This window comes from Trifolium pratense, linkage group LG2, assembly GCF_020283565.1.
Source record: "Trifolium pratense cultivar HEN17-A07 linkage group LG2, ARS_RC_1.1, whole genome shotgun sequence".
NCBI classification, from domain to species: Eukaryota; Viridiplantae; Streptophyta; class Magnoliopsida; order Fabales; family Fabaceae; genus Trifolium; species Trifolium pratense.
In genome coordinates, this window is record NC_060060.1 from 19,348,143 (window position 1) to 19,372,522 (window position 24,380).

General features: G+C 31.4%; 2 protein-coding genes across 2 annotated transcripts; one reads left to right on the plus strand and one right to left on the minus strand.

Annotated features, from left to right (window-relative positions):
- Positions 1 to 8,994: 8,994 nt before the first annotated feature.
- Positions 8,995 to 11,689, plus strand: LOC123903871 (cyclin-D4-1-like). The gene is made up of 6 exons (XM_045953550.1): positions 8,995 to 9,633; positions 10,053 to 10,139; positions 10,219 to 10,317; positions 10,412 to 10,613; positions 10,721 to 10,842; positions 11,144 to 11,689. The coding sequence occupies exons 1-6, from the start codon at positions 9,313 to 9,315 to the stop codon at positions 11,378 to 11,380; spliced, it is 1,068 nt and encodes a 355-aa protein (XP_045809506.1). The 5' UTR covers positions 8,995 to 9,312; the 3' UTR covers positions 11,381 to 11,689.
- A 5,777-nt stretch (positions 11,690 to 17,466) lies between these two features.
- LOC123903872 (ATP-dependent 6-phosphofructokinase 5, chloroplastic-like) lies at positions 17,467 to 24,043 on the minus strand. The gene is made up of 13 exons (XM_045953551.1): positions 23,721 to 24,043; positions 23,303 to 23,393; positions 22,200 to 22,273; positions 21,747 to 21,858; positions 21,485 to 21,580; positions 21,259 to 21,360; positions 21,079 to 21,153; positions 20,837 to 20,977; positions 20,627 to 20,743; positions 20,442 to 20,546; positions 20,223 to 20,303; positions 18,902 to 19,030; positions 17,467 to 17,985 (listed from the first exon to the last, which is right to left on the minus strand). The coding sequence occupies exons 1-13, from the start codon at positions 24,041 to 24,043 to the stop codon at positions 17,818 to 17,820; spliced, it is 1,614 nt and encodes a 537-aa protein (XP_045809507.1). The 3' UTR covers positions 17,467 to 17,817.
- Between the last annotated feature and the right edge of the window lie 337 nt (positions 24,044 to 24,380).

Genomic DNA, 24,380 nt, shown 5'->3' on the forward strand with positions numbered 1-24,380 from the left:
ACAAAATAATCGGAAACCACATTAAATAAAAATATATTTGTACTATTAACATAAAGAGAAATGATAATCCAACACAAAATACTGACAAAAATGTGACAAAAATACGATTTCAGATTTTTTTTGCCTCAATTTGCGTGCAACATGGGTAAATAAGAATATGTCCATCTTTTATCTATATTTTTGTGTGTCTAAATAACAACCCTCTAACATAAATCCTTATATTAGTATTTAGTATGATAGTTTGGATTTTTTTTTTTTAGTATATGACAATGGATCCCAATTAAATTTATTAATAAATCAAATAAAACTAAAATGAAAAGTTTTTTAAAAATCCCAAATAACTTTTTTTTTCTTTCTCAAATGGCAGACAAAATATCAAATTCAACTATCTAGCTAGCTAGCTAGTAGACTTAGACTTGATGAGGCGATCTTTGTCATAGGTTGGGCTAAAAAGCCTACTGTTTCCTTAAAGGGAGGAGCATGGGCTACTCAACTTTGAAAGGTATGTACTGTGGATCCATACCATATAATGATTTAACTCATTTAACCATGCTCACGAATGTTTTTAGGGTCTTGTTAAGGGCACATGTTAAGATATACCAAAATAGAAATCCAACATTTAATGATACAATAAATTTAATGCTTCAAAAGTCAAAAGACACAAATTAGCATTTAATAATTTATATTTTTGCTTCCTTAATATGTGCCTTAAGGGCACAAGTTAACATTTTCCATGTTTTTAATAGGTTTGAAGTTTGGACTCTCAAACAATGACAAATTCTACTTTGAACCATGGTCTAATCAATATTTTAAAATCTTAAAATTAAAAGTTGAGTCTAACTCGATTCTACAAAACTGGATTGCAAATTGAGAATTATCTCTTACATATAAACTCTTGTCTATGCCAATTCACATCTAATGTGGGAGTTTTTAAACCCTCTTACGCCCAACATTATTGGGCTTGGTGTGTGAAAATAAATGGTAGTTGGCCTGATAGTGGGTGGCCCAGAAGATCATTGAGAGACACTGATACCATCTTAAAATCGAAAGTTAGGTCTAATTCAACCCTACAAAACCAGTTTGTAAAGTGAGAATTGTCTTACATATAAATAAACATTTGTCTAGGTCAACTAACATAAAATGTTTAAAATGTCAACAACGATATATACATCATCCGATGAAATTAGAGGTTACTAGTTTTCATCATTTTTACGATAAAATTAATATTTGTTCGATAAAAACATCGAAAATATATGTGTAGTTCGCATTGAATGGACATAAATCATGTCATTGTTTTAATCGTAGAGATAAAGAGGACTACGAGTTTCATTTATGAAGACGTATCGTCGATTGGTATTAAAAATGTTCAAATTATCGGACGAAACGACTTTTTCCGTTTGTTGTATTGGTTTAATCTATATCATTTGTGTGTGTGTGTGTGTGTTTTTTTTTTTTTTGGATTGATAGACGAAATGTCAAAGCCATTGAAAATTCACACACAAAGTGGAGTGACCGGGGTTCGAACCCCGGTCCTGACGTTCGACACTAACAATTTCGGAATTTCTGTTGGTTGAACTAAGATTTGTGGACATATCATTTGTGTTTTAATTGTTTTTTTTTTTTTTTGGGAAGAAATAAGATTTTAGTAATTATATATTTTAAAATAAGGGTAAAAATGGAATGAACTCTTACGTGACATGAGACCATTCTCGTGTAGGAGATCTACACTCACATAATTGAAGCATATTCTTTTCAATTTTTTTATCTTATTTTTCTAGCAATAAGTCAATCGATCTCCACAATAATAGATTGGTCATGGTAAATTCAAGTTACTTCGGTTCCGACTTTTGTGGGGCACTTTAGAATCTCTAAAACAAAGGTAGAAACCTCAGCATGCATTTTTCACTAAAGAACTTTAAGCAATTCATATCATTAATGTTATATAGACAAAGTTTCTTTCATTCAAACCAATTGGATTCGTATAATAGCGGGAAGTTCTAACACGTACATCTCATAATCAAAGCTCAATTGTCAATGCTTTTGTGTGTGTGTGTGTGTCTATGTGGTCTCTGAAAACCAAACCAAACCCATACTCAATAAGTGATGATATTACTAGATGAAAAAGTTTGTCCTTATTCAAGGACAATGAATCATTATCATCATCACCATTTACCTTCAATGCATCATGCATGCTTTGAGTCTTTGACCATACAATTCCCGGTTCCTTATTGAGACCAATTAGAAGGAGAATCTTCTTAACACAAAAAAGTAAATAATAGCAATAAAATGGCAAAACTCAAGTACTTGAAAGAGTATCTAATAGAGCCCTCGTTTTATTTTGTGTTTACATCTTCACAAATACTATATGAATAAGGTTTTAAATTAAAGTTACAATACTTAAAAATATTTAGATCAAATGATTTAGATCTTTTTTAATTTAATCAGAAATCTTGAGTTTGAATCAAACCGGCCCTAAAAAAGCTACTACGATAAAACTGTTGAGCAGGGACGGAGCCACCCCATTGGGCCGTGGTCCCTCGCCTAAATTCTTGCAATTGTTTTTAAGACACATTACACTATATGAACCAATAGTGTACCCCTTTAACTTACACAATGATACACACAACTGTTCTTTAAGAGAGAGCTTTCCAGTCAATTGTGGTTTAACCTGTTTCGTAGAATTAGTTTCTGCTGTTGCATGTGAAAGATACCGTTTAAATATAATAATTAGTTCGCTGTCCTTCGGTCTATTTTATTGCAGAAAATTGCGGTTAAGGGAGGCTGATGCAAAGCGGACCTTTTTTAGAAACATATGGTTGGTTAATTACAATTTATCTTTAATCTTTAGTTTAATATGTACCAGAAACTTATTGTCTTTTATCTTGGATGGGATGATAAACTACAAAACTTTTTCAATCCAAGATTCAAAGTTGGTTGTTTAGGATATATTGAATTTATTTAATTCACAAGTGGTAAGGCATAAGGGAAACACGTGAGGTAGCATTTATCTGCAAAGACAGAGATTCTGTTTATTTATTCCAAACTAATGCTTATGAATTTTACTATGGCTTATGTTCTGTCCACTTTAAGTAACAAGGCTTTTAATCCTTGCTTGTTTGTACAAGGAATAAGCACTCTCAAGATCAAGCAAATTATTAATACTATAAAGCCTATAGCTACTCCACCATTCTCATTCTCATGCCATATAAATCCAAATACAAATAGTGTTCATGCATAATGAATTGCCATGTTTTGTTATATACATGTGTTTGATAGATGATTATTGAGTCATGAAACTTTGATGTATTCATGAGGCTAAATTGCACTTTTGACCCCAAATTTTCATAAACTTGCAATTTTGGCCCCCTAACTTTAGATCCCTTTTGCAAAAGGACAACACCTCGTTAATTTTGATTAAGTTAACGCACATATGACGAATGAATTGTATGTCACATCAGTATGTTTTGTCATGTGAACAATGACTCACATATTACGTCAGAATAACTTGCCACATGCCTATATATGTGTGCGCCTAAATAATTGTCGAATTTTGATGTTAAATTTATGTGTCAAAATATTGACACAACCCTAAACATATTGATAAGTGACTTTTATGTCATATCTGCATGTCTTGCCACGTGAACAATAACTCACATGTCACGTCAGAATAAGTTGTCACATGACTATATGTGTGTGTGTCTGTGTGAACGCGTGTTATATGTATACTACTTAAATAGTTGTTGAATTTTGATTTTAAATGTATGTGTCAAAATATTGACACAACCCTAATTCCCTAAACATATTGATTCCTAACAACCATAAAGAGGCGCTGATAAAATTGATCATACACGTGATTATATATGACCATAAGGGGAATTTTTGGGAGGTAAAGCCATTGAAGAGGTGGAGGCAAAGGTAGATTATCTTATGAGAGAAAGGGCAAAAGAGGGAGCATCTCTAGGAGAAGAAAAGGGTTGGGAATTTGTGTTAACTAAAGTTTGAAAAGGAAAGAGCACGCGTCTTATAGATTTCTATTTGAAAGAAAAATCCATGAAAGGTAGATTCAATTAATAAAAAAGTAACATCAATGAGTTTGAGGGTATCAATTGACAAATACCATAAATTTGGGGTTGATATATGAAGTTCAATTCAAAAATATTCAAATGATCAATGTTAATAATTTTTAGTATTATATATACCGATGAGTGAAGATCGAACATTGAACCTACTAACCAGTAACCACTCAGCTCAGACTCCTTAACTACTTCATTCTAACCACCAAATTAATCTTATATGCGCTAAGTTCGATTCAATTTGGGACTACTTTCCGATCAATTTAGGAATTAGTTTCACAATGTATCATTCGAATAAGAATCTTTATATATATGACGTTAAAAGAGTTAAATATATTTTTCAAACCAATAAATATACTAACTTTCAATGCCTAAATTGAACAACGTTTAGTGGTTTGTGTGAATTTTATTATTACGGATCGGTAAACAATCTTTAGGAAAAATATAGGGATCAATATGTATAGGGTTGTATTAATATGTATTGTGTGAACTTTGAACATATCAATTCATTGAGAATTGAAATATTTAAATTTCGGAAAATACTAAATCTCACACGAGAGACTTTATCCCGAATGGATCACGAATTTTGCTAATTGACTATTATCACCCATTGCACATGTGTTCTCCGCTAAAGAAGGAAGCGGAGCCGTTTTACTTGTGTTTCAAAAGCAACACATCAACTTCTTGAAAATTCACGCCATGAATAACACTATTGTTAAATTTTTGAATAAATAATTTCCTTAAATTGAATATTTTGAGAGTATTCATAAGCATTTTCGTTATTAATATTATGTGCTTGTTTTTGACTTTGTGAGTGGAGCAATTTTAATTTTTAGGTGAAGAATAGGGAACAACAGCTCCCACAACTTTATAAGACGCCGTCTTTACAGTCACTTGTTTGATGATCCATAATAATATCAAGATATAGACAGTACTACTGTAGTAACTATAGTAATAATATATGCACTCCTTAACCAGAGTCAACGGTGGTAATTCAATGGGAGCTTGTAAATATTTTTGATATAGTGAAAATTTTGTATCTATATCATAGTATAAAAAAAATGTGAATACTCCATAGTCCATATCCACATTCAATAATTTCCGCTAGATATCTAACTCATTAGATTCCACGTTTGCATCAATATAACAACAGTTCATACACGTTATGTTTTGATTGCATTTGTGTATATGAGCTGGTTCGAGTTAGAACCTCACAAAAGGTGAGTCATTTTTCATGAAAACATAAATTTTACGTGAACTTTTGAAGTAATTTCTTAAATCATCAATACTTGTGACAATTTAAACCATCAATACTTAACACACATAAATCATCAATACTTGTGACAATTTTTAAATGGTTGGGTAAATTGTGTATAAATTTTATGATTATTATTTTTTACTTAACTATCAACTATGCATATACTTTGCCATTGTGCGATATAATCCTAATATGGTATCAAAATAAACCTGTTAAAAATTACTTTTTTTTTTTGGTCAAGAACCTGTTAAAAATTACATTTAAAATACATTTTTTAGCATACTTTTTTCCCCGATGGACTTAGCATACTTTTTTTTTTAATTAAAGAGAAATCTTTAAGAATAATACTCCCTCTAGTCTTGTATATAAGCAACAAAAAAAAAAGCACATCAGTTAAGAAAGTGGATAAAGTGCATTGAATCATGAGAAAAAACTAACACATTTCCACTTTTATCCTTATCTTTTGTTGAAAATCGTGAAAACAGTGTAATCATTAAGGGTAAACATATTGATAATAAACATAAGGGTGATGTTAACTTGTGCCCTAAAGACACATGTTAAGCTACCTAAAAATAGAAATATAACATTTAATAATACAAAGAATTTAATGTTTACATAATTGAATATACCACAAGTTCAATAAAGTTTTTCCACATTTATCTTCTTAACATGTGCCCTTAAGGGCACAAGTTAACATTCTCCTAAACATAATATATGTGGTAGACTTTTGTTTATATTTGAGACTTTCATTTTTTTTTTTGTTGCTTATATTCGAGACCGAAGAGAGTGACTTGTTAAGAATTTCGTAAATAATAAATTTTAATAAATTAGATGTACAAGTTTTAATATACCTAAAAATTGGTGGCTAATTTGATCTCTAAAGAATTTAGTGACTGATTTTTGTAGCATAGTGACCAAAATTTCTCAAAGTGTTGTTTTTTTGTATATTTTTTCCTTTGGTATCTATTTCTCTTAAATTGAATCACAATATCCCTGTGATTTAGAGTATTATTTCAAAAAGCATGGGAATATGGAAATTTTTTTGTACAATGAGGGAAAAAGAAAAGAAATAAAAAAAACTATCTAGAAAATAAAACCCCACTAACATCAACTAGCAGGAGCAGGTTCATTCCAGCAGGCAGAACAACTAAAAGAGAATAAGACTGGTGGTTTCTAACTCCAAGTTTCGCTAAGTAGTCTACACATGCATTATCCTCTCGAAGGGTGTGAACAACTTTAATACTTTTGTATAAAAATGCAAAATATATGATGCTTCGGCCCATATGTAATATTTCAAAAAAAATAATTCTCAGAATTAAGAAAATAATTGTCATGGTCATCATTTATCTTCTTGTCTCTTCCGTTGTAGATATTTTCATCAATTGCTATCATTGTGCAATATTCATTATCATTCCCTCCATTATAATTCTCAGAATTATAAAATAGTGGACACGGACTAAAAATTAGGGTGGGAAGATTATATATGAATAATGAGATGATAATATTTGCAAGGTGCCAAATTAAAATTATGAGGAGGTTAATGTTATGAAATGATGCCTGTGCACGCTAATGTTTTATAAAAAAAAATAAAAATGAAATAATGCACAACCAATTGATTGCCATAGAAGGACAACAAACAACTTTCGAAGGAGAGAGCAGAGCTATGTTATGGAAATGAGAGAACAACCACCGAGAAGAAAAACCCATGTCCTTTGAATCAAAACTATTTTTTTTACTCTATTTACAATTTGAAAAATAATATGATAATGTGTGAAAATTGCGGATTTTGATTGATTGTCCGTGTAAATTTCTTTTACATTATCTGTTTACTACTCCGCAAAATTTCTTTTATACTGCTTATAAAAAAATTTAAAAACAAAGAGAAAAAAGGTAATTTAAGAAAGTTTTTCATTTCCCCATCGACAATAAGTAGTCTATTATCTATAATTTCACCTTTAACATAAAAAAAAAAATCATACTTATTTAAATGAAAATCTTATTGACAGGTAGTAACATGTACTTAGTATTTTATCAGCACTCTTTGGGGCTTTGAATCTTCCTCTAACCCTGATGGTCTATTAAATTCAAAATCCACCTCTTATTCATTTAAGAAGTGAAATTATATATAACCACAAACTACTTGATAAAAAAAATAAAAAACTAAAACAATTTACTGAATTAAAATATATTGTAAGTTGAATTGTTTTTCTTTTATAGAAGTTAATTACCTTCATGCTGGTATATTTACTAACTTTATATTCTACTATGTGGTTTAGTTTTATTTTGCTATATGGTTTCATCTCAATATGTGGGTTTGTAATTGTTGGGTAGTTCCTATAGAGTGAGTGCATTTACTTTAGTGTTATTTTGACAGTTTTTGCTTGCATTTAAATTGTTTGGGTATATCAAAATCTTCTCCGTCTTGAACTGTGGCACCATCCTCTTAAATTTTCTAATAAAAAATGATTGTTGGTATACCTTTTGGGATAATTATATGGTTTGACATGTCCCCTAATATTTTATATATTTTTTATTTCCATTTTAATCTGTTTTGCGGTGGTTAACCTGCATTCAATTTTAAAAATAAATAAATTTATTCATTTATATATTTCTTTTACAATTTTTTTTTACTCATCTCATATAAATATTCATAAATTCAAAATCAAGTTTAACAATTATTAAAAATAAAATTGATTTTAATAATTTTTCACTAATAATGTAAAATTATGCTACACAAACTCCAATTATATTTTTTTTATATATAAATTAAGAGAATCTAGACATCAAAGTATGGACATACATCCCAACTTAGTTGACATTCTTATCATTCTCTATCCTCCACCTATAGCTCATATTATTATTAAAAAAAGGAAAATAAATATATACAAAAGTGGTGTTGTATTCTACAGAGTAATATTATTTCTTAAAATATGTACATAAATATCTTCATTATTTCTACACTCTTGACTTTTAATTCATTATTAAATTTTGTCAATAAAATTATCTTTTTTGTAAAAAAAGAAGATATATTTCGACGTATTTCTGCACTCCTAAACATTTCTATCATAAACCTATAAAAAATAAATTATAAAATCAACTTATTTTGTTTTCAATATTATTCTTTATTTACCTGGAAAGATTTTCCATTTTAATAAAATCTCGCCACTAATATTTTAAGGAAAAAAAAAGAAAAAGAAAAATTGTATTGAAAATATAATTTTTTTTATATTTTTAAGAAATTGACTACACAAGTTTCAAGATATTTTTGTTGACTATAGTTACCGTTTTTTGTTGACCATGCTAACTGGTACCGTAATTTCCGTAAAGAAACTAAAAAATAAATTTTGTATTTAATTTTTTATATTTTTAAAACATAATATATATTGTCTTGTGAGCTTAACTCAGTTGACAAGACATTGCATTATATATGCAACGGTCGAAGTTCAAATCTCGATTATTCCACTTATCCCTTAAAAAGTGGAATTCTAACCACTAAACTACTTAAGAAAAAAAAACATAAAATACACAAGTTACAAAGAATATTTTATCATTTAGTCAAAAAAGAAGAAGACTATTTTATCATATTTTCCTTTTTCTATTTTATTTTTTAGACTATTTTATCATATTTTCCTTTTTCTATTTTATTTTGCTTTGGGAACCTATACCATAAACATAAACATAAAACCTTTTTGTTGTGTTTTATTTTCCTTTCTCTTTGGGTTTTTGGCTATGTCCATGGATACCCATCATCATTTTTGCCCCATCAATCTTTCTCAAATTCTTTTACCCTAAAAACACAAACCCGTTTCCTACATAAACCTCATCATCTCTTTCATCACTCTTACACTCTCCTTCCATGTTCAACCAGTATCATTTCTCTTTTTCAATCTAATCACAAAAACCCCATTAATAAAGTTCTGTTTTTTAATCCAACCCTTTTTGATGAAGTTCCATTTCTAGCACCTCATTTAACCTCTTTCAATGGCTGAAAGTTTTGACAGTGCTACATCTAATCTTTTATGTTCTGAGAACAATAGCACATGTTTTGATGATGATTTGGAATGTAATGATGTTTTTGATGGTTCTGGTATTATCTCACCTTCATGGGATTACACAAACCTTAACTTAGACAACGTTGGATCGGATTCATTTGTTTGTTTTGTTGCACTGAGTGAAGAAATTGTGAGGGTTATGGTTGATAAAGAGAAGGATCATTTGCCAAGAGATGATTATTTGATGAGATTGCGTAGTGGTGATTTGGATTTGAGTGTTAGAAGAGAAGCTCTTGATTGGATTTGGAAGGTTGGTTTTATTAGTTTTCTCAATTGGGATTTTGTTTTTAATTCATTTTGTGTTCATAAAGTTCTTATTTTCATTCAATGCTTATTGAAAAATCAATCCTTTTTATATCTAATGTTTATGAGATTCTTACTTTGGTAGTAGTTCAAGTGATTCTAATGTGAATTTTGTCATCAAAAGTGTGTTTTTTTATGTTGTTATAGATTGTGTCTTTCAATGTCTGGTTTTTCAATTGGATTTTCAGTGAATTTTCTTGGTTAAGTGTTGAACTTGTTGATGTTCTAAATTGATTTCCATTTTCCTTATTGGCTATTTGAATTTTGATTTTTACTGGTTTAAATTGTTTGATGAAAGTCTTCAATTTTGTATTTTAATTGAGTTATCAAATTACTGAATTTTGATTTCTATAATGTGATTAACAGGCTCATGCTTACTATGGATTTGGACCCTTGAGCCTTTGCCTATCTGTGAACTACTTGGATCGGTTCCTATCAGTTTACCAATTACCGGTAAGATCGAATATCGAAAAGTTTGCTTGTGTTATTTTACTTGGTTTATGTCTCTGAACTCTTGTTTTGGTATGTTTAGAAAGGTGTGAGTTGGACTGTGCAATTGTTAGCTGTAGCTTGCTTTTCACTTGCTGCTAAAATGGAGGAAGTGAAAGTGCCTCATTCTGTAGATTTGCAGGTATATAATCTTCTAAGATTGTGTTAAACTTACATGTGAATTTGTGATTTTTTTTCCGTTACAATCTCGTTTACTCGTTATTGATAATGGATAGGTTGGAGAACCAAGGTTTGTATTCCATGCTAAAACCATTCAAAGAATGGAACTAATGGTACTAAGCACATTAGGATGGAAAATGCAGGCGTTAACTCCTTGTTCCTTCATAGACTATTTCCTTGCTAAGATCAGTTGCGAAAAACTTGCCGAAAAGTCATCGATTGCAAGATCAGTACAGCTTATCCTAAACATAATCAAGGGTATACTATTCATTACTCTGAATACAATGTCCTTGTGTACTACATTGTTCTTGTAAGGAGTAATAATGAGTTTGAAGAGTTGTTGGAAAATTCAATTGTATTTGCAGGTATTGACTTCTTGGAATTCAGGTATTCTGAAATCGCTGCAGCGGTAGCAATTTCTGTTTTAAAGGAGATTCCAGTACAAGAAGTTGATACGGCCATAACTGATTTTGTCATTGTAGAAAAGGTGAGGTGGTGCGTGGTTCCCGGAAATGGATTCCCTATTGTAACAGTGTGACATAGTTACATATCTCGGCCGTCTGATCTAAATTAACGGTCGACATTGTTTAAAATTAATTTACTAATGTGTAATTTTAGTTGCACTATCTGAAATCAATGACCGAGATTCATTACTGCGTGGAACTTGAACAGCAGGAAATCCTGGTCGTGGTTTCCACATAAAAACAATGAATTAGGACAAATAATAAAGTTTACTTTTGGTTTTGTCCTTGTGTTTGATATGATGTTTCCTTTGTTGGATTTTGCAGGATAGAGTTCTAAAGTGTGTTGAATTGATAAAAGATCTTTCCTTGATCAAGGTTGGTGGTACCAAGTATACAACATTTGTGCCTCAAAGTCCTATTGGGGTGCTTGATACAGGAGGGTGCATGAGTTTTAAGAGTGATGAATTAACAAATGGGTCATGTCCAAATTCTTTACATAATAGTCCAAATACTAAAAGGAGAAAAATTGATGGACCTTCAAATGGATCTTCACAATCATGAAATGTGAATTTTCTTAACCTTCACCAAAAGTTTGGTGTGTGGAATTGGAAACATTCTAAATGAAAGAGTTGTGTTTGGATGGATTGATGATAGTCAGATTCTTATTACAGAAACTGCTGCAAAAATACTGCAGAGATGCGGTTGGTAGAGAAAATTTTGATGAAACAATGTTGTTGAGAGGCATAGCATATGTCAACAAGTGACAAGTATAAGGATGTAATATTTGAGAGGTTATAATTTTGTTGTCACATGTGAATTTCCTAACTTTTCATTTTCATAAGAGAATCAACATATAAAGCAATTTGTTTATGGGTTTGTCATGAAATCATCATCAACATATCATCATCATCATCAACAACATATCATAATCATCATCATCATAGTAATCATCATCCTTATTAATAATAAAACACTATGTAGTTCGTAAGGTCTCTTTTTTTTTTTTTTGACAATTGTAGTTTGTAAGGTCTAGTTCAACAGATATGGATCGAGTGCAGTTGATTGATTCTCCTGATTTGCATTTCAATCGGCCACCTTTAAGTCGTCTGATTAAGATCAGATGGTCTAAATGTTACACTCAAATTTATATTTTAAATTAATCAAAGTATGAACTTAAACTTTAGACCTTCGATCTTGATCAGAAAGTCAAAATACAATGACTGCACTCAATCCATACATTCACCCTAATTTGAATATGGTCTTAAATATGAGTTTTAGTTGTACTTGTCACTTTGTAAAAAAATTGTGTCAACATTTTCATATGTTGTGTCAATTTTCTCAAATTTTTTTGACACATTTTTCTCAAATATTTTAAATATTATTTTTGTGTTTATTATTTCTATATTTCACAAATTTTTTTTTTTGGTACAAAAAACTATTATTATTAATTGTTAATTGACCAAAAAAAAAGAAATGTCTCTTTATTGTTAATTGTTTCTAATAAAATAAATGTACTTGATTAGGAGCCTAAAATATACAGCAGTATTCAAAATTTTGAAAAGGGTAGACATGTCATAATAATATGATTTCATTGGTGTCACGTGTAAGTATTATACGAGGATTTAGCTTAACCAAACGTTAGTTAGCAGTAGTTTGTAGTTGTTGTTGTTGGGTCATTGTATGTTTTGTCTGTATTTGCGACCAAGATCTACACAGGGAACTCAAAATTCGCTTTGGGATTAGAAACATCCATTCATACAAAGGCCCACACTAACTTTTGTTTGACCGGTCAATGTTCATGTTTTTGTTCTTTGCAGCAAGACAAATAAACAAAACAAAAATTCACATTTATCTACGTATTAAGCCAATATTCTACTCATTCCTAATATAGGGGCAAATCCTAGGTTCCAAAATATTAGCTGTATTCATTCATGTAAAAAAAAAAAATCCTTAATTATAAGATATATTTTGGTATATATTTCTTTCAGTAAAAATACCATTTGCAATTATTTATATGTAATTATTACTTTTTTTTCCACATATCTATTTTATTATAAATATAAATTTTATCAATTTATCTTCAAATATAAAAAAATTAATATTAAATATATCTATGTAAAGATAATTTATAGTAATAGTAATGCACTCCAATACTCAATTTTTACAGTGTCGGTATACTTTATAGAGTATCGATATTTTCAATGAATTTTGTCTATAGAGTATCGATATTCAACAATGTAAGTCGGATACCAAAGAATTTACCACTATTTTCTTAATTATACATAAAAAGTGTCAAATGAATGCTGACTAGTGCTCATGAGGAACTAGTTAAGAACACAAAAAAAAGAGAAAATTTATATTGAGTTTTTTTTTTTAATATATTTTGTAAAGATAGATTATACAAGTTTCAGGCTATTTTAATATATTAATTTCTTTAACTAATACTCCATCCATTCCTTTTTAAGTGTCGTTTTTGACTATTGTACATATGTCAATGTACAACTTTGATCACCAACATCTTTAATTATCTATTATAAAAAATTATAAAATTTTTATCTTGGGATAAAGCTAGTACTTAGAAAGGAATAGAGATAGTACCTTATAAACACTAGATAACATTTTTCTTTGAAGAAAGTTAACATGTGCCTTTACATGTGTCACATGTTAAGAAGCTCAATATAGAGAATTTATCTTAAAAGTGTCCATACAACTTTTTAAAATTCAAAATATTTGCATCTATAAATAATTCAAAATATTTGAAAAGCTAACTACAATCAACTTAAAGGAGAGCCGAATCCAAATCAACCTAATCCAGTATAATTGAATGATTCTTATGTTATCGATTTTTATGTGCAAGTTGGACTTCGTGAATTCAACCTAGAGTTCCATATCAGAACTCATGAATCCGGTGTAATGACTTATATATAATTGGACAATTGACCACTTTAAATCATGATTTTGAGGTGGAGTTAAGTTCAATCTGTATCGATCGATATGAGAGCAGGTTCGATCTTTAGACATGAACCCTATAAAAGAAAGGGAAAGAATTTTTAAAAAAGGCTTTAGGGAAATCACATGAAGAAAAGAAAATCATTATTTAGAATTATTAGCTGAAATGTCAAATATGTTGTAAAACTATTTAGTCTTCTTCACATAAACTTTTTAGTTTTACAACATATTTTCAATCATGAAGAATGGAAACCATGATTGAGAATTTTAGTTCACCTCGTCACCACTATGTTTGGCGTATGCAGAAGTCTTGGCAATACGAATGCTTTGGTAGAAGCCTTAACATTTATGCTTTGGAATGCGCTTGGTTCAATACTTCCATTAGCGAAAAAATTTATTCGCCAAATCACACTACTACATTTGACGTTATTATGAATGGTGTGTAAAATAGATTTTTACCTTCAATACCTTTTTAAGTCGAGTACGATATTGTATTTTCTCTACCGTGGTGGACAGAGTACCGCTTGTAATTTTTTCATTTATTTTATAATATCTTTTGCCGTTAAAAAAATAATACATTTGACGTACGTGCTTATGCTATAATAGAAGTCTTAGTAGTATGGATCCTCCATCTATACATATATTTATACAGTATGAATTTATGCTATGGTAGATGTCTTAGCACTTATGCTTTGGTATGAACTTGGTTCAGTACTCTCATCGATGAAAAATTTAGTTTGTCTTATCCCCAATATGTTTGGTGTGTGCACTTTGCTCTGATAAGTCTTAGCATTTCATACTTTGGGCTTGGTTGGGTTACCCTTAGTGCTCCATCACTGATGTCAAACTTACATTCCTCTCTCTATCTTGTTATACTTTTATTTGTATTTTTTTAAGGTTTGAGATCTCCTTTAGTCAAACCCAATCTTAATTCGGGTACATATAGTCCCTCGCTAGATATTCTCTTATAGTTACAATAATTAGGTGAGGTACGAAAGACATACACGTGACATGTCATGTATGAAGGGAATCTTTTATAATTAGAGTCTTATCTAATTTGACTGAGTAATTTGTCTATTATAGCAAATCCAAAATTATGTTTGGTCATTTTTACTTTGTCAATCTCCATCTTCATGTCTAATTTTTGTCGTTATGGGAGATAATCACTTCCTCAAATAAGCATATTGGTCTCGATCATCCTATGTCAGACTGTTCTAAAAGACAAGTCACCTTCTTATGCATGATTGAGCTCGGTCAAGTGAATCAAGTATTTGCTATCGAACGAAAAGCATAGCGAGATTAAAATTAAAAACATTTATATTTACAATCACAACGACTAAAAACATATTTAAACGCTTTATAAAAAGAAAAGAGAGTTGGTTATCTCTTTTTTGTATCACAATTTTCAGGCTCTCTCTCTCTTATGTTTCACGCTAACTCCAATATGCATGTGTATTTCTGTGCAGCGTTTGGTAGTGGGGACCCTAACTTACAGTCAATGGCACTGCCAAGGTTGGTGAAAGTTTTACAGCTTAGTGAATGCAGTGACAATGTATTTTAAGTACCCTTTCTGATTCTTTCTCTCACGTTTACACATGGTCAAACACTCATGCTATTTATCTTACAATTTTTCAAGCTCCAGTGGTTTAGAATTTAGGAGTATGTTTCTTAAGATGCAAAACTAGTAATAGTTGTTGTTGGTAGCTGTTATCACTGACAAATTGACCAATGAAAAATTGCTTTTACTCAGAAGCAGTTATTTATTGAACTCACAAAACAATGCAATATCCAACTTTTTCCTTCTTTGTTTTATAATTATAAATTAAAAAATTGTATATGATTGAGAGAAAGTAGACATTGGTAAAAGCTCAAAAGAATAGTCAGACATATATATGTACAAAAAATCACAATTTGATATAACACACTTATTTGGGATTCAGATCCTCTGCATCACTTCAACTATGTGATAGGATCCTCTGCAGCGCTGCAACTGTGTGATTGTTGGATCAAAGTTGTGTTTGATCGAACAAACTTGTAGCAGCGCGTGAAGAGGATCCAAAGTCACCACATCCACCGCAATGTCATTAAATTTAAGATAGGACAATTAGTAAACTGTGAACTTAGATCCAACGACTCTGCGCGATGAAGTTATGTTACCTTGGTGGATCACAAATGGTTGATTATATAGAATGTTTCAACTTAGACACTTAAATCAAAAGTCATAAAGGAAGGAACAATTTTGGACTTAGTACTCTTGAGAGAGAAAAAGTAATAGTAATAAAACAATGAAAAAGAGAAGAATCTATATATAAAGATCACTTATTCACTAGGGCTGACCTGGTTGGATTCCCTTTGCCAGAAAAGAATTAATTTTACTGAATTCTTTGGCCAAATTTATACTATTTTAGTATTGATACATGACAGAGACATTAATGAGTGTTTATATATCCTAGTTCAATTGGTAAATTTTGATATTGCTAAGTTAAACGCCTTCACTTGAATTCGAACTGAGACCTCACGATCGAATAATTTTCAGTAGTGTTTGTCACTTCGTCTACAAAAAAAGAGATAAAGTCTTGTATTATTGACTGACTAATGTGCAACAAGAATAAGGTGAGGATGTATATGCTTCATTATTATGTGTAGCAAATTTTCAGAAATGTTGTTCCAAAAAAGGCTGCACAAGCTTTACCTTACCACCATTGCAATCAAGTCTTACTACTATGACAAGGGTACATTTTATCAGTAGGTGAGTCTTTATTAGCTTCATTACCGGAAGGATTCAGTCCAGGGAGGCCAGTGAGTAATTTATGTCATGTTTTTTATGCCAAATTTCAATTTTATGTAGGATTTAAAGATATGTTCGATCCCTGGCTTGGACATGCATCAATGTTAAAACTCTTAGAGAGAGTTTGCCACCTATTTTGATTTTTGAGTCCCACGAGGCTCCAGAGATTAGTCTCTGCAATTGCGCACAGATGATATCGAGTTTACGCAAAAAAAAAAAAGATATGTATTGTCGGTCTAATAAAATAGGTCAACACTATCATCATCCAATAAAAATTAAAACACTAAATGTTTTAATTGCGTGAATGATATGGAAAATTCGTTGACTATGTCGGTGTAAAACAATTGTACATTAACGTAATATAAATGACCGTTCGGAAAAAGTTAAACTTGAAACACCGTTAACCAAATTTTGCATATACTTTATCATCTAAACCTATGTTAACTATCTTTGATGTTGAAAAATAATAAATAATGGTTGGTTTAAATAAGAATAAACTCTGATTTCAAATAAATTTTATCTATTCATGTAGAGATGGAGATACTCTTTTAATAAGAAAAATGGCAAACATAATGTTGGTGTCTTTCAGCACAGCTCAGCTGATAGTACAACCATACATATATTTTAGTATTTTACACAGTATATTGCAGTTAAGGGGGCAGGCTATTTACTTACTTCCACTGCTTGTGATTGCTATCAAGATAGTGACTATACTAAAATTGTAGTAAAGAAGAAATGGAAACCCCATAGAGAAACAGAAAATATAAAATAGTACTGAATTTCATTATTGACACTATCTATAGTTTGAATGGATATTCAATAGACCACAAATTTGGAGTATTCTTTGAATATCCAATGCATGAGGGGTACATGCAGATATGAACAGAAAATCCAATAACTTAGGCATGAGTACAAACACGAAGCAACAGTTAAATATCCTATGTACTCTCACTAAATTTTGCCCTTATCATAGATTACAAAAAATGTCACATTAGATCAAAATCAAGCAGAAAATGCTTGGTTATTTCCTAAAGTTTTGTTTTTTTCAATGCAATTGACAGGACTATGAATTTGCCTTGCTGTACAAATAAAATAACCAATTTTCCAAATAAGGAGGAAATGTTATCCTCTGTATTATTCCATATATAATGATGGCTTGATTAACGAAAACTTATCTTTTGAATCTATCTTCCTATGATATAATCTATGGAAGCCTGAATTTCCAAGCCTCTTGATATATTAATTAAAAATAAGAATGTTATCAAATGAAATCGGGTTGGCCTGTCGAAGTTAAGCAACGATGCCACATTCGACTGTTTGGATCCACCAACTGAGGATGCGATATTACTTCGGTGATTGGAAAGTAAGCATAATGTGTGTTACATGTGCCTACTGTAATGCCGCTGTATCCAGCAAACGCGCCATGAACCTGCAATACAAAAGCTTAGAATCAATATCAATACTGTACTAGTGTTAGAACAACAACCTTGATTCAAAAGAAAACAGACACGAAAACAAAAACAAAGAACATAACAAATTTGATTACGGAGTTAGGCTAGTTGTGCTTATGTCTTCGCCTGTAGAATGACTGTAGTACCTTCCTATTATTTAAGCTTAAGGTTACAGATTACACATTGTGTTTAAATACTACAATTCAATTTACAAGATTAGCTTTGAACCGTACCGCCAACTTGATATTGACATATCAGTGTTAATGCCATATGGATTCTGTGCTCGAGGAATCGTTTTCTCATTCCAGGTCACCCATGCATAAGAAATAATCACAAACTAGAGAAAACATTAAATGCAGTGACCCTCCTAATCCTAGAAAGCATAAATAAAGTTTCTAAAGCAGCAAAACTATATGTAGGACAATAAGAATCAGAAAGATGAGTGGAGATAACATGATTACAAGGGTAATTCAATCTCTATGGTACAGAATGTTTCATTAACCACAGTTTATTGTTAATATATATTTGATATTTCATTGATATTTACATAGTATATCAATAGAAACATAGTAACTTCAATTGAGATCTACATTTTTCATACTTTAATATAAGACAAGTAGTTCACAGTATTGTTTTCGATCGCAGATCACAAGAATTAGTGGTTTGTTGACATTCTGCTACACAACAGTTCTAAAGTGCCACTATCTAAAAACATTTTGTACTACATAGCTTACCCCAGACGCGATTTATTTAAATTCTGCTACACTATACTCACTATTTAATAACACTGATTCGCAGTAAAGAGTTGATGAGAGTAGAAGGCCGATAAACTTCCTTAAAAAGTGAAATCTACATATGCATAATGGGCAAAGGTAGAGAGGAAGAGTGACCAACCGCATTTTGTCCAAGTACGGTGCATAAAATTCCGTCTGAAGCATTTGCTCGACACGCCCGGATCATGTATGTTGGATCAATATATTTCACATCAGCAAGAACATCAATCTCCTTGAAATATTTTTTCGTCTGAAATAAAAACAGTTGTTGTAAGGAATCACTTCAATATGCATCTACATTACAAAACAACTCAACTCAATGCGATATTCGTTTTGATAGGCTCACAACAATATGCAACATAAGCCCTACTTAAACACAATCCTTGCATTATACCTCAAAATATGCGGTTTGAATTTTTCTATTAACAAAAATGAAACTAGGAAAGCAGATCAAGTTCACAACGAGCTGCGTCATGTATCACTCATTTCACAACGAGCTTTTTTTACTGGCCAAATAATACTACCTCCGTCACTAAAATATAGGTTCCCCTTGAGTAAATCACGAGAATTAGGTTGGTTGTGATATTAAAAAAGCCTTATCATTGCTGTTTTATAGGTATAGACTGATTATTAATAATTGGTTAAGTGCATGGTGAAATTGTAAATGTCTATCCATGAATGTTACAGTCACCATGCCTTATTTTTATGTTTTTTTTTCAGATTAAGCCAAAATTTTATTAAAGAAAAAACACACCATAAAGCATAAGAAATACTTTGAGGGTGCTAAGAATTACAAAAGAAAGGAAACCGGCATGTGATCTGCAAAACCAGAACCACACAACACCAGGTAGCAGACATTAGACAAGCACCTATACCAGCTTGAGAAAAATGAAAGAACCATACATGACATGCTTTGCAACCTACAAAACACCTAACCTTACCAAACAAAATAATGGCCATTCCCAATTATATGCGAACACTACTCTGGTTGGACTAAATTTACAAAAGGATTTGATGAATCTTCATGCTCATATGCACTCTATCACAATCAATGATCCTAACCAACTTCCACCATTCAAAATAGAGGCGCGATATTTGCTGAGCCACTAAGGACTGATTTGCGGATTAAGAATCAACATAGATGAAAAGGCCTAGACCTTTCCACAAACCAGCACCTAGACAGCAAGAAGAGCTTCCCCTAACATAAAATACAATCACACATTTCTGCTCACAGGGCAGCAAAAACTCTAGACCACTGGCCGCAATACAAACGCTAGATTGCTGCCTTTTTTTATATTTTAATTCTAGTACCTAGTAATCTTATCATATTTTGTTTCAGACTTAATCTATTTAAGAAAAACAAAAATATATAAATATCTGATTTTCATGAAGTGTCAGCCCATTTAGATTATTGTAAGAACCATAAGCAAATAATATCAAACCTCTTGCTGGATATAAACGCCAATGTCTCCAAATTTAACATTCCCTGAAGCATCGGTATCATTAGTTTTTTGAAGTAAATTCTGCGTCAGGATGATAAAACTGATCAGCAAGTTTGTTTTTCTATGTCGAATGTTATATTTTTTGAGGAAAAAAACATATCAGTAATGCAAGGTTTGTTGATTTTTTATTTGTGAAAACAATTATAAAATCTAAATCACCTGTCCTGCTCCCTCTGCCACGCAAACTACAGCCGATCCTTTTGATTCAATGAGATACTTGAGATGACTCAAAACTCCATGAGGTCCATGTAAATTGAAAGGAACCTTTGAACCACGGATAGAACTTGTATCAGTTTATCTATACAACAAAGAAAGATAGCTATGATCAAATTTATCTTACATACCTCAGGAATTAGACATATGTCAATCTGCCCACTGGCTAAGGAAGATTGCATTGCTATGAATCCACTGCTACGACCCATTAATTTCACAATCCCGATCCCATGATATGCACTATGCGCCTAATAACATGATGAAAAGATATAACGATTATATTTACCAAATTGAAAACAATATTTGAGTTTATCAAATTGATGAAGTATCAAGTAATTCACCTCAATATATGCAGAATTTATTGCTCTTTGTGCTTCTTCAACAGCCGTGTCAAAGCCAAAAGTTTTGTCCATCAATAGAATGTCGTTGTCTATAGTTTTAGGCACTCCAATTACCGACACTTTAAGTCGTCTTTTACAGCACTGGAGGCAAAGTAATCTTAAAATCATCAGACTCTATAGATTACAAATTGATCCAATTGAATGCAATTAATTAATTAATACAAGGTTCAAGGATTGAAAACCTCATTGTGAATTGCATTTGCACCGGCATGTGTACCATTTCCACCCAACACAAAGAGCATGTTGATCCCTCTTTCCTGCAATCAATGATATGCATATAAAATGTGCACACAACACGTAGAGACGAACACATATTTATCTCTACGGAATAATCAATTTTTTTAATAAAATGGATCAACAACCTCCAAACTGTCGACAATTTCATCAACTCCAGGTCCTCCACGTGAAACTCCTAATAGGCTACCACCTGAAAGATGAATGTTTTGAACTACTTTCCTTGACAGCTGAAAATGAAAGCCCAATATACTAACTAGTATTAGAAAGGGATCAGGTTCAATAGACTTAATATCAAATTTTAATCGATTGTTGTTTAAACCAAAGTCATCAAGAAGAGAATTATTAGGTTACCTGTACTTCTGTCAAATCTGCGTCAGTAAAGCCGCGATAGCCAAAAGGAATTCCAACAATTTGTGTTACACCATATATTTCAAGTGTGAGTACAATCTGCAATATATTCATTATTGAATCAGAAATGTGATTTTTTCAAAAGCTTAAAAAGCACCCGGAAATCTTTTTAAAGCGGTTTTTAACCGCTGAAACAAACAAGGCCTTTATTTTTACTCAAGAATTTGTCATAGCTGTATCAGAAACAAGTTGATCACAAACATACCTGTCTAATGACATCGTTAAGACCAGGGCACAGTCCTCCACAAGTAACAATGGCTGCCTTTACTTCTTCTGGTTTGAAGTATATATTTTTCCGAGGTCCAGCTCGATGAACCCTACAAGGATTTCAAAACCTTTTATCATACTTCCATACACTAATCTTAGAAACAAAACTATATGCATCATCAAGAAGACTGAAACATTGAAACTATATATTGTAAGTAATATAACCATTCTATATGTTGATTTCTCAGTCACACATTCTTTCCCTTTCCTAAAAAAAATTAACAAGGTGATTTCAATCAACGCTAAGTTCTTTAATGTCAAATCAACCTCTCAAGTTCCAATTAAAAAGGATGCTCCATTATATTAAATGTAGCAACATTAACATCCGTTCAACTAACATTCATAATCAGTCATTACAGTCAAGATTGACAATGAGAAATAAAATACTTACCATTGTTCCACCCAATTACAACCAGGATCAATGCACTCAGCGCCGGCAGATGTAGGTGATGAATGATATATTGTCTGAAAGTTCAAAGCAAACAAAAACATTAGCATCCAGCAATGGCAAAACATGTATTTTAAACATAATTGAAATCAGTTGATATCCATAGCAAGCATTTCACTTCAATTCAATTACAATAACAAAAGACATTCAACGCAAGATACGTGAAAAATGTATAAAATGTTCTCTCACACACGACATATATTAGCTTAATTGCAAACCAAAATAAACAAGTGTGCTAATAGCAGAGAGATACCACTTTTCAACCAATGAACCAGGCAGGCAGCACATTCCAACTTAAGGGACCAAAATTTGAGCGAGTCAGTTAGTATTCTGTTAGGCCTTTAGTACAATATATGGGCTGATCATGAATAGAGAATTGGTTAAAACTGCTTATGTGACCAATCTGTTAGGGGGAATGGTAGTTATATAAGGACATGGATAGCAAGGCATTCAACATCTTTTCAGTTAGAACCTTCGTGGTAGGGAAGAGATAGAAGTAGAACCATCTCTTCTCCGAGGAGCAAGTGCTCAGGAATTACAAGGTTATTCTTCTGTAATATTTTCAGTTTCAATCAATAATACTACTTTTTCTTTTCTCTTAATTCGGATCTCTATCGTATTCCAATTCAAGTAGTCAATTATATATTATCCCGAAGGACTATGAAGTTATGAACAGCCACTCAAACACTTTGCGAGGGGTTCCATCCTCAAACACAGAGTTTATAGCTGCAAACATTGCACACGGTTTTCCAGAAAAAGACTAATACTATCCAAAATCTTTGGAAAAAATTAAATATCACGGCTAAAGATGACACAAGTTGAGGTGACATAACATGAGACATTAATCTAATGAAGATCCACATTAAACAATATCGAAATATCCACATTAACAACAACTATCAAGCTACCTCTTCATATACATGTTTGGTACCACAGTTGCTTGGACAAAATCACGGCGGCACTGTGATTTTGCCAGTCTCACCGCAATACCAAACAATAAGCAATTTCAATTCAACCAACATAACTTAATGAATAATTCAAACTACCTTAAGAAGCACTCTATCATTATCATTAATGTATCCATGCCAATCCTCACCAGAATGATAATTTCCAGGAAAATCCTTAGTCATAGGAGTTCTGTCACACAAAGAACAACCGAGTTTAATTTCGATACAACCATTGGTATATAACAAAAAGTTTCACATATCATACATTTAACTCTGAAAGTAGTTACAATTAAAGTCAAACATTTTAACTAATATAACAAAAAGAGTTTAATTTTAATACATTGTCGAAGTAAAATATTTTATGCTATCAGTACATCACAATCAATATTCATACTAAAGTCGCGCATTTTAAATGATATGATGATTATGTATGATTAACTAAGTAAAACACATTAATGAAATAAATTATGATTAACTGATATAATAAAAGATATTAATCCATTGTTAAATTACAAACCTCATTTTAAGACAGAACGTAGAAGGCATAGATTCCTCATCAGGGAATGTATCAGTAACATGAGGGAGTCGAAAGCGCGCTTCGAAATCTTCTTTGAATTTAGATTTCCAATCAGGATCATTATAATCAATTACGTAATCTGAATCAATAGAGTTAATAGTGTTGTTGTTTTGGTTCTTAAGCTGAGAAAAAACACGAACATTTTTCGTGACTCTGAATGAACGAAAAAGACGAGAATTATTGGAGTAACGAAGTGAAGAAGAAGAAGAAGAATGATGAAGGGTTGTGATGTTAGGGGTGATCACGTGAGAAAGAGTATCCATTGATTATTATTATTAATGAAAATGAGAATGAGAATTGTGATTGAATTGAAGAGAACGAAGAAGAAAGTATGAAAGGTTTAATTTCAAGTTGTTTCGGGTTTGTTTGTTAGGTTTGTTGTGGCGTGTTGTGACGTTAATTAATTCTTTTGTTTTGTTCACATGAAACGAAAAAAGCATAGAGAAGACAAAGTTTGTGAGGAGAACTCAATTGGGTAGAAAGATACTCCGATGATTTATAAGCAAAATTCTACTTTTGAGATTCATTCAATAATGGATTTATTTGGTCTATAATATAGGTCAGATATATTAGTTTTTCAATGAATCTGAAAAGTTGACT